Source organism: Acanthisitta chloris, unplaced genomic scaffold, assembly GCF_000695815.1.
Source record: "Acanthisitta chloris isolate BGI_N310 unplaced genomic scaffold, ASM69581v1 scaffold8721, whole genome shotgun sequence".
Classification (NCBI taxonomy): Eukaryota; Metazoa; Chordata; class Aves; order Passeriformes; family Acanthisittidae; genus Acanthisitta; species Acanthisitta chloris.
Window position 1 is genome coordinate 1 of NW_008656475.1, and position 14,588 is coordinate 14,588.

The 14,588-nt window shown below is 55.1% G+C and overlaps 1 protein-coding gene across 1 annotated transcript in view; it reads left to right on the plus strand.

The window, feature by feature from the left end:
- Positions 1–4,734: 4,734 nt before the first annotated feature.
- The window catches only part of HADHA (hydroxyacyl-CoA dehydrogenase/3-ketoacyl-CoA thiolase/enoyl-CoA hydratase (trifunctional protein), alpha subunit), a gene marked incomplete at its 5' end in the record, with an annotated part of 18,560 nt that continues 8,706 nt past the window's right edge, over positions 4,735–14,588 (plus strand). The window contains 9 exons of the mRNA XM_009084351.1: positions 4,735–4,776; positions 4,863–4,933; positions 5,974–6,107; positions 7,203–7,341; positions 8,207–8,326; positions 8,410–8,512; positions 11,537–11,659; positions 12,262–12,380; positions 13,198–13,254. Of these exons, the coding sequence (XP_009082599.1) occupies positions 4,735–4,776; positions 4,863–4,933; positions 5,974–6,107; positions 7,203–7,341; positions 8,207–8,326; positions 8,410–8,512; positions 11,537–11,659; positions 12,262–12,380; positions 13,198–13,254 (908 nt within the window). The remainder of the gene's footprint in view (positions 4,777–4,862; positions 4,934–5,973; positions 6,108–7,202; positions 7,342–8,206; positions 8,327–8,409; positions 8,513–11,536; positions 11,660–12,261; positions 12,381–13,197; positions 13,255–14,588) is intronic.

Sequence of the window (14,588 nt, forward strand, 5' to 3'; positions counted from 1 at the left end):
GGGGACACCGAGGGAATCTCCAGGCAGTGTAACCACGAGGGGCAGGGGGAGGGGGAGTGTCGCAGAGCGGGTCACTGGGTGTTGTGGCCATGGGTGTCAGGATAGGGAGTGCTGGAGGTTGGGAGTGTCAGTGTGACACTGAGGGTGTCTCTGGGCACTGTGACTGCAGGTGTCAGGGGATTGGGGTGTCAGTGTGACACTGGGTGGTCTCTGGGCAGTGGGACAAGTCTCTGGGCACTGTGACTGCAGGTGTCAGGGGATTGGGGTGTCAGTGTGACACTGGGTGGTCTCTGGGCACTGTGACTGCAGGTGTCAGGGGATTGGGGTGTCAGTGTGACAGTGGGTGGGCTCTGGGCACTGTGACTGCAGGTGTCAGAGGGTGAGAGGTGTCAGGGTGTCACCAAGGGGGTCTGTGTGTGGTGTGGGGGCTGTGGGAAGCAGAGTGTCCCAGGGAAGAGTCTGTGGGACAGGAGGTGTCCCCTCAGGGGTGTCCCTACGTGTGTCTGTTCTTCATGGGAGGGATTTGTCCCTTGGCCTGTGAATCACACAGGGAGATCCCTGGCGTGTCCCCACACCCCCCTCAGGGTTTCCCCAGGGCAGGAGTCTGTCCCTCTGTGTTCTGGGACCCATGAGGGGCAGGGGGGATGTCCCCATGGGGCACGTGCTGCTGTGGCAGTCGCCATGGCAGACTGGCCCTTGCCTAGCCACCATCTCTGTGTCCTTGTACATGGACATACTTTGGGGAGCCATGTGCAGCTCAGGGGGTCCCTGTGACCCTGCACTGAGGTGTGGACAGGCACTCCAGGCAGGAGTGTCCTTGGCACGTGAGCTGATCCACAGGGAGAGAGTGTCCTTGTGTCCTAACACATGGCCTGTCCCCAGTGTCCCCGTGTGTGTGCTTGGAAAGAAGAGGATGTCCCATGTCCTCGGGTGTCTGGATCCTGTGGCTGCTCTCCAGGAGGTGTATCCATGGGAAGGGGTGTCCCTGTGTCCTGATGGGGTGGGGAGGTGTCTCCAGGTGCTCCATGGTCTCACAGCTGAGAGATTGGGATTGTCCAGCCTGGAGAAGTGAAGCTCCATGGAGGCCTTGAAGCCTCTTCCAGTGCTTCAAGGGGCTCCAGGAATGCTGCAGAGGGGCCTGGGACAAGGCCTGGAGGGACAGGACACAGGGAATGACTTTCCACTGCCAGAGGGCAGGGTCAGGTGGATATTGGGCAGGAATTGCTCCCTGTGCGGTGCTGAGTCTCTGGCACAGGGTGTCCAGAGCAGCTGTGGCTGCTCCATCCCTGGGAGTGTTCCAGGCCAGGCTGGATGGGGCTTGGAGCAGCCTGGGCTGGTGGGAGGTGTCCCTGCCCATGGCAGAGGAACTGGATGGGCTTTGAGGTCTTTTCCCACACAAACCATTCCATGATTTTGGTATCAGATCCCTTGTGCTCTGCTGGCCCACGCAGGGCTCTGTTGCTGTCCTGCTTGTGCACGTGCTGGGTCAGTGCTTCCTGGCAGAGCTACCAAGGCAGGGAATCCCCAGGAGCCCTGGGAATGCCAGAGGACCAGTCTGGGAGCCACTGGGAACCAGTTGTTTCAGCACTTTGAAAGGTCTGGTGGTTTGCTGTGAATGTTGACTTGAAATCCATCAGCATTTTGCTCAAACTCAAACCTCAGAAGTGCAGAGTTAACCGTTGGACTCAGTGCTCTGGAAGCTCTTTTCCAACCTGAACAATTCCACAGCTGTGGTAACAAGGTGCAGCCTTGGGGTGAGCTGCTACGTGACAGGGAGCTGCAGTCCCTGATCAGACCTGTGGCAACTGCAGGGAGTTCCCAGGCTGTTACTGGTTGGAATTCTTGTTGTAACTGGCAAAACCTCTTCACCAGCAGCCCTGGAGCTGCTCTGAGGACGCTCTCACTGCCATAATTAATACCCTTGTTGTGCCTAACGAAGTGTTTGGGGTGCAGACCCCTCCAGGGCAGGCCTGGAGCAGCAGGAGACGGGTGAGCTCCAGGGCTGGCTGTACCTGCTGAGCCACATGTGTGTCCCAGCACATTCCCAGAGCAGAGAGGAGAGCTCAGTCTGTCAGGAGCTTCCCATCTCGTGGGTCACAGCTCTGTGCTCAGCTCTCAGGGACAGGCTGAAGGCCTGGGCAGGTGTTCTGAGCTCCATCCCAGTGTCCTGCTGGGCCTTGGGCTGCTCCAGCACTGGAACAAGGATTTTCCCTGAGCCATCACCCATGGATGCTGCTCCCAGTTCCAGTGGTGTGTCACGTCCGGGTGAGTGGAAGGGCTGAAAGGGTAAATGCTGGGCAGGGAAACAGCCAAGGAAATGACAAAGGAAAGAGAAAGTGTCAAGGAGCAGGTCCTGGCAGGGCTGTGGGAAGGAGCAGGTCCTGGCTGGACTGTGAAATGGAGTGTTGTCAGTTCTCTGCTGCATCCAAGTGCTTGGCAGAGTCTTGAGGGGAGCTGAAGTGTTGGTGTCCTGGTGTTTAGACAGTCTGTGAGTTGGAGTGAGCGGAGGAGTGAGACTGGGATGGGTTCTCAAGGCTTTAGCTGTGGGATGAAGAGTAGGATGTGGTGGGAGTGTGCACCAGGGCTGCTGCTTCCTGCAGCATCTTGGAGGAGGATCTTTCTGGCTCCAGTTCCCGCTGTGGTGGATCAATGGCCAAGGCAGATGTGCAGTGACTGTGAACAAGGAGCTCTGTTTAGTTTCAGAGGTGAGAGATGTTTCCCACAAATATTCTGGGCTCTGAAATAAACCACTGTGAGGCTGGAGAAACCTCTGGAATATTCAGCAGCTGTTACTCTGCTGGTAGTGCCTTTCCCAAAGGAGTTTGTGTCCAAATGTAGGGAGATTTGTCCAGTCATGCCGTTGGTTCTTCTGCTTTCTTACATCTTAATTTTTGTTGTGCTGGAACAGAAAGTGGAATTCAAGGCTTAAGGTTTTCATGGAATAAATCTTTTGGAAACTGATAGGGTAGAGGAAAGCCATAGAAAGAGAAAAAACTTAGACAATCATGGAATGCTTTGGGTTGGAAGGACCTTAAAGCTCATCTCATTGCACCCCCTGCCATGGGCAGGGACACCTCCCACTAGCCCAGGTTGCTCCAGGGATGGAGTGAATGGATTCAGAGAGAGAGTTCAGCCCTTGCCTTGTTTATAACGAGGCTGTGGCTGTTGTTGGGTTAAAATGCTGCGGAGGAGCATCTCCCAGCAGAGGAATTGCTGTCAGGCCACACATGGGTATGTGGGAATTGAACCGTGGTGCTTATTTTCAGGAGTGCCTGAGCTGAGCACATGGAAAGCTCAGGGAAGTGAACGTGGCTTAGCAGTGTCGGCGTGGCTACGAAATGCTCCTGAGCAGCTTTGGAGTGGAAACCAGTTCACTCTGTGTTTGTAAAATGCTGCTGTGGGCACATGACACACCCACACACCCCCCAGACCTGTTTGCTGGGACAGCCTGACGCTGAATTTCCATCCCCACGGCATCACACCCTGTATCCCGGGCTCAGGAATGGGAGCAAAGGGCAGTCCCTGCTGCCAGCACGGGGGATGAGGTGGAAATGGGGCAAAGGGCAGGGGAGCTCCAGCCCTGAGCAGTGTCACAGGGCTGTGGCAGGGGGAACCACCTGTTGGGGAGGCACAGGATGAGCTTTTCAGCTCATTTTCGCTGTGCTGGATTTTTCTGCCTTCTTGCTGCTGGGAATGGGAATGTACCATTCCTAAACATTTAATCAGCAGAGGCCTCCCCTGGCTGCCTGGCTGGGTGACAGCTGTTGTGTGAGTGTGGAGCTTCGGAAGTGACTTTTTTACTGGATTTCAGACTTGGAGCAGCTCTGGCAGGGACTCAGCCTGGATCTGTGTGTGGGGATCCTCTGGGTCAAGATCCATCAGTGGAATGGAGCTGGGTTCACTCCTGAGCTGAGGGATCCCAGGCCGAGCACAGTTTCTGAGCAGGAAAAGGAGATCTATGAGTCAGAAAGTTGTGGGCAGAACTTGTTCATCCCATGATCCAAGTTTTCTGAGAGCTCTGAAACATGACATGTTTGGGCTCTTCTAAATGGCCTTAGGGATGGATCAGCTACAGGTCCTATCAGTCTCACCTCAGTGCCTGGAAAGATCATGGAGCACATCCTTGTGGAATCTGTGCTAAGGCGTGTGGAAAACAAGGAGGTGCTGGTGACAGCCAGTGTGGCTTCACTAAGGGCAAGTTGTGCCTGACGTGTGGTGTCCTGAGATGGTGTTGGTGGGGGAGGGACTGAGTCACCTGCCTGGAGCTGTGCACTGCCCCACATGACATCCAGGTCTGTGAACTGGAGAGATCTGAGGGGTGGATCACTCAGAGCATAAGGAATTGGCTGGGTGCTCACCCTCGAAGAGTTGTGGTCAACAGCTCCACGTCCAAGTGGAGAGCAGTGACGAGGAATGTTCCCTCAGGGGTTGGGATCGGGTTTGTCAGGGACAGTGGCATGTGGGCAGTGGCATGGAGCACACCCTGAGGGAGCTGCCAGCGACACCGAGCCCTGAGTGTGGTCACACGCTGGAGGGAAGGGACAGGCCATCCAGAGGGACCTGCACAGGCTGGAGGGGTGGGACTCTGCCAGCCTCATGAAGGTCAACAAGGCCAAGTGCAAGGCACTGCCCCTGGTGAGAGCAATCCCAGGCACAAACTCAGGCTGGGTGGGGAGTGGACTGCAGAGGCTTCAGCTGAGAATTCCTGTTAACTCTGCAACGTCTTTCCCTTAGGCTATGCCTGTCGGAACATCTCCACCTCCCCTGCCCTCCAGAGTAAGTGGGAAGCTTTTCCCTGCCCCTGTTGCACTTCTTACAAGGCTCTGAGCAGGAGCTGATGCCCCATTTGTGTTTGCTTCCAGCCAGAACCCACGTGAGCTGTGACATCAAAGGCGATGTCGCTGTCGTTCGCTTCAACACGCCGAACTCCAAGGTATGGGGAGTCCCAGGCTGAGAGCTTTCCTAACCTGCAGCATGACAAAGCTGGGGCAAAGGAGAAAGAGGGAAAGGAGATTTTTGGGTGCTTAATGAGTCATCTGAAGGTGCCTCATGGAGGACTTGGTGTGTGCTGAGCTAACTTGTCTCTCCTCCAGGCACAAGGTCATAGTAAGTTTGAAATCTGAAAGAAACAATAAAGAAATAGTAAAAGTTAAGGAAATATTAAAGAAACCTCTAAGTTTTATTATGTTCGGGGGTTCAGGATGGTTAAAGAGTGTGCCCACACTTCAGTACTTTGAACTCCAGAGATGCTTCTGATTCTGTTACCACAAATACAGTACAAATGGAGCTAACCTTGGTGTTTTGGGGCCAGTACAGCTGCGCTCGCTTTTAGGTGCTGGAGGGCAGGAACCTCTGTCAGTGACCTTTAAGGAACACATCAAAAAATGCAGCCTGGTAACCCAGTAATGAACTTCAGGCATCATCCATTGTGCACTGTGGGGAGCAATTGCAAAGCTTGCAGTAAGAAACTGCTTTTTAAAGCTAAGCAGCTGCTCTGACATTATCCAGTCCTGAACACTTGTATTTCTTACTCTACTATTTCCTTCCGAGGAGCACCAGCAGTCCTAGCTTGGAAATGTCCTATTGCCCATGAGGATTTTGGTGGTGCCTAAGCACCCAGGGTGGGTTTGTTCTGCTTGTGGCAGCCTTGCAGTGAGGCTGGAGAGACACCTTCAGCCTGGTCTGGTGGGAGATGTCCCTGCCCATGGCAGGGGTTTGGAGGAGATGACCCTCAAAATCTCTCCCAACCCAACCTATTCTGTGGTTCTATAGGAGAGCAAAACAGTTTACAAGCTCATAAAATCAGTGCCTGAGGTCACAACCCACTGCTGGGGAAGGTGAGGAGGAACTTGCTAATCAAGGAGGGCTTGTGGCCTGCTGCAGGGTTTCATCTTGTGTGACCACAGGGTGAGCTAACTCGGAGCAAATCTGGGCTCAGCCTGAGCTCTGCTCACAGTGCTTTGCTGCTTCCAGGTGAACACCCTGTCCAAGCAGCTGAGTGCAGAGTTCACTGAAGTCATGAACGAGATCTGGGCCAATGAAGCTGTCAGGAGTGCTGTGCTCATCTCCTCCAAGCCAGGCTCCTTCATTGCTGGAGCAGATCTCAAGTAAGCACAGGGGCCTTGGGAGCTGCTGGACCTTCCCTTTGCCCAGTGTCTAGGGTCTGTGTCCCTGACTTCTCCCTGGGGTGAGGAGGAGGTTGGGAGTGGAATCCACCTGCACAGGGTGGCAAACTGGCTCAGATGAAATGAGGATCTTGATAAAGAGGGAAGAGTCCTTAAACCCCTCTGGGCTGTAACACGTGGTCACTCCTTCCTGCCTGCTGGAGTGCAGCCAGGGAAACCCGTCCTGGCTCTGGGGTGAGCATTGTCCTTCGGCCTGGGACACACAGGAGCAGAGTTGACATGCAGGACTCGTGTGAGCTGGGTTGGAGTGCCTGCCAGCCTGGCCCCTTGCTCGGGCAGGATTTGGCACTCTGCCCTCTGGGGCATCTGAGCAGCCTCCCAGGCTCCCCTCAGGCTGTGGGGTGATCCTGTGGGACTGCTGTTGGCTCCTAGTGCTTACCCTGGGCAGGACAGAATCATTGTTTAAAGACATGAAAAGCCAGAAGGCTCTGAGGAAAGAAGGTGAGTTACACACAGAGCCTTTCTGTCTGGCCTTGTCCAGGGGCAGAGACTTGGTTGCTGTGCAGGTGGGGAGGAGCTGGGAAGCAGAGCAAGGCCCAGGCTGTGGCTGAGAGGTGTCTGCTGGCCTCAGCACCCCCAGTCTCCCACGTTGCTCCTGCCTGGCAGGCACCATGAGCCTCCAGGAGGATAATTGGCACAGGGAGTCTCTAATTGGCAGGGTGCAGCATCACAACACTGGCCATCTGCTCCTCCAAAAACGATCCTGGGCTCCCCCTCCATCCTCCTGGCAAGTGCTTTGAGGCTTCCTCTGACCCTTCCTGCTCTCCCAGAGGCTCTCAGGGCCCCGACACAAGGGCTCCCATTCAGTGCTGCCCGTGGCAGCATGCAGGGCCCTACCCTGCTGGGTCTGATAGTCTCCCTGTGTCGTCTGATCCAAGTGTGGGCTGAAACAGCACTTGTGCCTGTCAGGCACAGGAGCTTTGTGGGAAAAGAGGCACCAACTCGCTGAAGCCTCTGGTTTTCCTGCTGTTTTCCCAGTGCCTTTCCCGTTCTGATCAGCTTCTCTCCTCCCCACAGCATGCTTGAAGCCTGCAAGACTTCTCAGGAAGTGACTCAGCTCTCTCAGGATGGACAGAAGATGCTGGAGAAGATTGAGCACTCTCCAAAGCCTGTAGTTGCTGCCATCAGTGGGAGCTGCCTGGGAGGAGGACTGGAGGTACTGGGCAATCCTGGCTCCCACCACAGGACTGGGAGCTGACAGCACTGGTTCTCTGACTATCCAAATGATGCCTGCAGGACCAGTACTGGGAGGGGGATCTGGGACCTGCTGAGGGTTCATTACATCATGCAAATGAGTCTGTAGTTAATGGCTTGGCTGTGCTCCAGGGCTCTGTCATGCTAGTTCTGCTGCTGGTGGGAGAGCAAGTCACATGTGGGTCTGTGTGGACCAGGCTGGTGCTTAGGGTTTGTTCAGGTGAGGTGAGTCTGTCCCTGGGCACGTGTCCCTGGGCAAAGTGGCTGTTTGCAGCAGGCACTGTGTCTGCATCGGCTCTGCTGGCGGAGTCCAGGCTGGACAGTGCTGCTTTCACACACAGGGAGTGCTGTGCTCCAGCCACCTCCACTCCTCACAGGGCTGTTGTGAGAGGGCTGAGGGGCCTGGGCAGGCTGCCCCTGCCTTTGGCCACACCGGGGCCCAGTGTGTGCATTGCAGCCTCCATGTGGGACTGCTGGGGGCTGAGAGACTCTGCAAACTGTTACTGCAACAGCATAACCTTGGGATGGAGTCCTGCCAGTTTGCATGGATCTCCCAGGCACTCACAGCTTTTTACACACACTGTGGTCTGGAGATGGCACCGTGCTCTCAGTGTGGTGAATGAATGGAGCCTCTGGTGGTCTAGATGAGTTTAACCAGCTTGGCTCAGTTTGGTGCTCTGATGTTCATCTCATAGTGCCAGCTGTCCTCTGCTGGGAGGAGCACACAGGGAGCTGGGGCAGTGTGCAGGACAGAGCTGTGAGATGGATCCCCAGTTCTCCTGTGGTCTTTCACAGGGAGACCTTGTGTTTTCTCTTCCCTTTTTAAGGTTGCCATTGCCTGTCACTACAGAGTAGCAACAAAGGACAAGAAAACAGTCTTGGGAACACCTGAAGTGTTACTGGGTCTCCTGCCAGGAGCTGGGGGGACTCAGAGGCTGCCAAAGATGGTAAGTAAGAGAAAACCTTTACTCCATAGCCCCTTCTGCTTCATGGCAAGTTCCCACTGTGGAATCCCTCTCTGCCCTTCCAGGTGGGACTTCCTGCTGCCTTTGACATGATGCTGACTGGGAGGAACATCCGTGCTGACAAAGCGAAGAAGATGGGGCTGGTGGACCAGCTGGTGGAACCACTAGGTCAGACGTGATTCCTCTCAGGCTCCTGATGTGCTGCCTGCCAGGGAACCTCTTCCCGTGCCAGAGTGGGGGGAGAAGCCATTGCTGCAGTGCCCTGGGGACAGAGCACAGGGACTGCACAGGGAATCCCTGGTCCCTCCCAGCAGCGTGTGCACAGAGAGCTGGAAATGTCAGGCTGGGGCTGCTGCCCAGCTGAGCAGGGAGAGGTCAGGGGGGCAGCCCTGCTGGCTCCTGCTTAACCTGATTACACAGCTAAGAGCCCACATTCCTTGTGTGCCGTGTCAGAGCACAGACTGCAGCCACTAATGGAAGGAGAAGGATGGCTGGTGTCTGCATTTGTGCAGATGGTGATCTGTGGCAGGTCTGCAGAATCCAGCCCCCAAGGGTGGGTGCTCTGAACTGCCAGCTGACTGTCAGCTGCATGGAGAAATTCCTTGCAGGCTGCAGAACTCCAAGTGCTGAGCGGGCTAGGGAATAATTCCTTGCTTCTGCTGTGCCCTCATTAGGGCAGCTTTCTTGGAGAGTGACTAAAGGGAGGAGTTTAGGAGCACTTAACCCTCCAGAGCCTCCTCTGAGAGGTCTGAGCAGCTCCAGCCAGGAGTCAGAGCAGGAAGCACTGCTCCCGCTGGTACAGCTGTGGGGGATCAGGATGCTGAGTGTGGTTTCCCCAAGCAGAGCACGGCCAGAGAGCACTGCTGGCTCTTGGCTCCTGGAGCTGAAGGAAATAAAATAAACCTAAAAGGTGCTGCTGCCAGTCTTGAGCAGTGCCACGGAAACCCTCGTATCTGTGCTGTCCCACATGCCAGTGCTCACCTGGGTCACAGAATCCCAGAATGGTTTGGGCTGGAAGGGACCTCAAAGCTCATCCAGTCCCATCTGGGCAGGGACACCTCCCTCCAGCCCACCCCATCCAGCCTGGCCTGGAACCCCCCCAGGGGTGGAGCAGCCACAGCTGCTCTGGGCAACCTGTGCCAGTGCCTCAGCACCTCACAGGGAGCAATTCCTTCCCAGTATCCCATCTGTCCCTGCTCTGTGGCAGTGGGAAGCCATTTCCCTTCCCCTTGTCACTCCAGACCTTATATATGGTCTCTTCTCATCTTACATGTAGCTCTTTCATGACTGGGGGGGTCACCCCAGAGCCTTCTCTTCTCTAGGCTGAGCAATCCCAACTCTCTCAGCCTTTCCCCATGGCAGAGATGCCTCAGCCCTCTGATCACCTTGGTGCCTCCTCTGGACTCTCCAGCAGCTCCACATCCTCCTGCTGCTGGTGCCCAGAGCTGGGGGCAGCACTGCAGGTGGGTCTCACCTGAGCAGGGCAGAGGGACACAATCCCCTCACTGCTGTGGGATGAGCCCAGGGCACAGATATCCTTAGCTGTGCTGTTGCTTATGGAGCAGATCTGTGGTTCCCAGGCTGGAGTTAGAATTGCGTAGACAAACTTTCCCACTTCACACTTGCTGAGATGTGAATTGCCTTTTGATAGCAGCAGTCTCCCTGGCTGGCTCCAGGGAACCATGAGCTCTCTGGGGAGCTGTTGTGAATCCTGGCTCAGCCCAGCTCTGAGCTCTCTGGGGAACTGTTGTGAATCCTGGCTCAGCCCAGCTGAGCACGGAGGAGCAACACAAGCACCAAATAATCTGCAAACACTGGAGGCTTCCCTTGTCCATCTAAACAGCAGCAGTGCCAGGAGTGTCTGTGCAGGGCTCACCTTCACTGGCTGGGGGAAAGCAGCTCTGCCTGGGGTGATGCTTTGGTTGTGGGAAGCCTCAAAGGCCACAGACAGCATTCATTAGTCAGGAGGCAGTTTCACAGGGTGCACTCAGCTCTCCTTCACAGGGAGCTCTGCAGCATTCCCTGGGTGCATTTACTGCTGTGCACAGATACAGTCGTGGCATGTGCCATTTATATCACAAAGCAGATGGGAATGGACAGCTTGGAGCTTCTCGTTAGGACACTACAAAGTGTTGGGAGTACTGAGCCGGTGGAAGGTGCCCCTGGCAGGGGATGGAGCTGGATGAGCTTTACGTTCCAACCCAAACCAGTCTGGGACTCTGAACCTCAAAGCTGAAGCCCTTAACTTTTTGTGGAGGGGGAGAGCAGTGGGAGATGAAACAGGAGGGGGTTTCTGTCTTGCCTTTGGTTTCTCCTGTCTCCTGTGTCAGGGAGTGGCCGTGGGTGTTCCCCGAGCTCAGGACTCTGTGCAGTCACAGGCTCTGGATGTGCTTGCAGCAGTTTGTAGTGATGGTGGCTGAGGTTGTTGTCCAGCTGCAAAAATACAGAGTTGTGACCTCATCAGGTGTGTCCAGCGAGTTCAGAGACAGCCTAGGGCTGCACCCTTAGCTGCAGGGTCTGGTGGCCCTGTGCAGCCTCACTGGGCATTACTCCCTCAGCAGTGACTCTGTGCTTGCCCCTGGCAGTTTCACTCCTGTGCTGTGTCCTCCTGCAGTGATGATACAACTGTCTGGCAATGAGGAGCATCCCTGCACTTGGAAATTGTGCAACCACCCCCAGAGATTGCTGAAGCTGTTTTTGTGGTGTCTTGCTTCAAGTTAGGTCAGGTGTTCCTGGGTGTTGCAGGAGCTAAAGCAAGTGAGAGGTTTCCTGCACCTGAGTGCAAAGGTTGAGGTTTGTTAGACACTGGCTCCAGCACAGGTAACTCTCAGGGACACAGAACTTCCCCAGTGCTGTCTGTTTGTCTGACTGCAGTGTTGGTAGAGAGTTGTGCTCGCTGATACCTGTTCAGAGACTGGCAGAACGTGTTCCTGAGCAGCCTGCTCTAATTGCAGAGCTGGATTTGACTTTGAACTCGGCCCTGCTCCCACTGGGATTTGGCATTCCAGCATTTCTGTATAGTGCCATGTATATAAATCCCTTGGGGCCTTCATCTAGCCCCTGCTGAGTCTTTCCATGTTGGTCATAACCAAGCGAAGTTCAACCGGTCAGGGAATGGCCCATCACCCTGCTGCCTGGTCCTGGCTTCCCTGCATCCCCGGGGATAACTGCTGCTGTGTTTGTTCTTCTCAGGGCCAGGAGTGAAGACCCCCGAAGCACGAACCATGGAGTACCTGGAGGAGGTGGCCATCAGCTTTGCCAGAGGACTGGCCAATAAGACTGTGTCTGCCAAGAAGTCCAAAGGGCTGGTGCAGAGTAAGTCTGTGGGCAAATCCCAGGGGACTGCAGTGAGTACAATCCAGCTTGGCTTCTCCAGGGTGTGTTCATGCTCCTACTGAATTCCACTTTCAAATGAATTTATTCCATGTTGGAATCCTCTCTTGAGCTAGATGGGAAAAAACATTGCTCTGCAGGTCTGGGCTTTGGCAGAGCTGTACCTGGTGGTTCCTGAGCTGTAAGGGAGCCAGGCCTCTGGGAGAGAGGGAGCAGCTACCTCCAGGGGCTGTCCATCCTCACAGATTTAGTAGGAAGCTCTGTACCAAGCCTGTGTGGCCAGGTGGGAAGAGGCACATGAGTCTGATCCTTGCTAGCAGAGCCCAGAAGTGGTGACATCTTGGTGGGAGTTCTGCTCCTAGGGCTCAGGCTGTTTTAGGAGGATACTTCAGCCCTAGATGAGACTTGGGCCAGGAATAGGCCATGGAACGCCCATGAGCAGCCCCTGCTCCCCGTGGCTGGGGCTCAGGGCACCCTTCTGTTCCAGATAGACAGCATTCCCATTTATGTTCCCCTGACTTCCCAGCTGATCACTGGTTGTGCACACAGCACTGTGCTGAGCCCTGTTTTGTCCCACCTTGCAGAGATAACAGACTATGCCATGGCTCTTCCCTTTGTGAGGCAGCAAGTTTACAAGACAGTGGAGAGCAAAGTTCAGAAACAAACCAAAGGACTCTACCCTGCTCCGCTGAAGATCATCGAGGTAATCCCACTGCCAGGTGTGGGGAACCACTCTGGAGGTGCTGGGTGTGTGGGGACAGCATGGGACAGGCAGAGGGAGCCACTCTGGAGGTGCTGGGACACATGGGACAGGCAGTGGGAGCCACTCTGAGTGTGTGGGACACATGGGACAGGTAGAGGGAAGGTAGTTCCTTCCCCTAACAAGTGCAGCTGTGTGGTGACTGAGCCAATGGTAAAATTCAGAACAGCTTCCCAAAATGTGGTCACTAATTCATGTACTGGTACCAGCGAGGGCAGAGCAGAGATCCCAGTGCAGGGAAGGCTTAGGTGGAATATTTTGCCCATGAAGCTTTCAGTTTTCCAGGTTTCCTGTACAGCCTCTAGAGAGTTCATGGGACCTGTTTGAAGTTTCGAACAGAGAAATTGCTGTTTGCATAGCACTAACCACACCAGACTTTCAGAGTTAGTGCCCTGGGTTGCACACACATCCTGTACAGACACTCTGGGATGGAATCCTTGCTGCTGAACGACTTTTCACTATCTAAGCTGCCAAGGCTTCTCTAAGACCTGTGAGCACCTGCTGTGGCTGAGAGCAGTGACATGGCAGGAGCAGAGCTCCTGAGGCCACAAGGGGTGGCTAAAAGCTAACCTGCTGGGAAGCTCCTCACCTGTCCCGAGGGACCAGGGGATCCACAGCTGTGCTTTGGGCAGGGAGGGCAGGACCCACAGAGCCTGCAGGGTGTGCTGGGGAGGGAGCACTGCAGACAGCAGGAGGTGTTGTTAAAGTGTAGGTGGTGTCGGACCTGGCTGGGCAGTGATGGCTCTTGTTCTTGGCCTAGGTTGTGAAGACTGGTCTGGACCAGGGCCGTGATGCGGGGTACCTGGTGGAAGCCCAGGTAAGGAGCCTGGATCCTGCCGGTGACCAGTTCAGTGTGCTTAGGGTCTGTGGTGAGCCAAAGGGTCTGTCCCAACCTGCTCAAAGTGCTGCCCTGCTCCCTGCCCCCGTGGCACTGGGGCTGTGGAGAGCCTGGCTCCAGCAGCAGAGCTCTGTCAGGATTCTGGGACACCAGTTTGGGCCTTCCCTCTCTCCTGTCTGTGGAACCTTTGAGGGGGGAGTAACCAGCTGGAGTTCTCAAATCCAGATCTTGCACAGCACTTGGATTCTCTGTGAGGACAGGGACACCTTCCACCAGCCCAGGCTGCTCCAAGCCCTGTCCAGCCTGGCCTGGAACATGTCTGGGGATGAGGCAGAAAAGCCACTGCTTGGGCGGGGTGGTGGGTTGGTGCTGTCCCTCGTGGCTGATGTCCATCCCCAGCCGTTGTGATCCCTCCCTGTCCCTGCCCTTGTCTCTGCCCTTGTCTCTCCTGTCATAAACAGCCTGCCCCCAGTAATGTTTTCCCCACTGGTCCCAGTTTTTCTGCATTGTGCTCAAATGTGTTACTTCTGGTGCTGAATCACAGAATCACAGAATTTTAGGGGTTGGAATGGACCCTACAAATCACCCAGCCCCAACCCCTGCCCTGGGCAGGGGTACCTCCCACCAGAGCAGGTTGCTTCACCTGAAGAGCTGATTCTGGCTGGGCACAATGTCACCACTGGGGTTACCCCTGCAAGACCTGAGTCCCCAGCAGACCCACAACGCTCCCATCTGAGCATCTCTGCATTTTGGGTCATGTCTAACATCTCTGCCCCTTAAATGCTGGTGAAATCCATCCATTCCTCACTTCCCTGCTGTGTTTTGCAGCCCCTTTTGTTCCCTTCTGGTGCCAAGGCCTGTGTTGAGCTGTAGCTGTAGCTGTAGCTGTAGCTGTCTGCCTACCTCACCAGTGACCTCGTGGCTGTGCCCCATCCGTGCTGGTTATGCATTCCTCCCACGTGTGGTCTGGTGCTGAATAGAGGCCTGGGGATACTCTGTTCCTTGCAGAAAAGAATGGCTGTTTTATCAATGAGCACAGCAGCAGGATGGAGATCTCCCCAGAACCCTCGGAAGAATGTGTCAGTGTCATGTCTCTGACTGCCTCCCTCTTCCCCCCCAGGACAGGATTTTGCAGATTCTCTTCCAGGCTTTGTTTTGGGTGTTTTAACAAGCCTCTAACTCACAGGGCAGTGATGAAGGAAGATACAGTGTGCTCCAACTGCATTCCATGCTTTTCCTTGGCTGACTTGGCTCAGACAACATTTGTTTTGTTGCCTTGCACTGTCTTTTGTCTTCCTGACTACTTTCCTGCT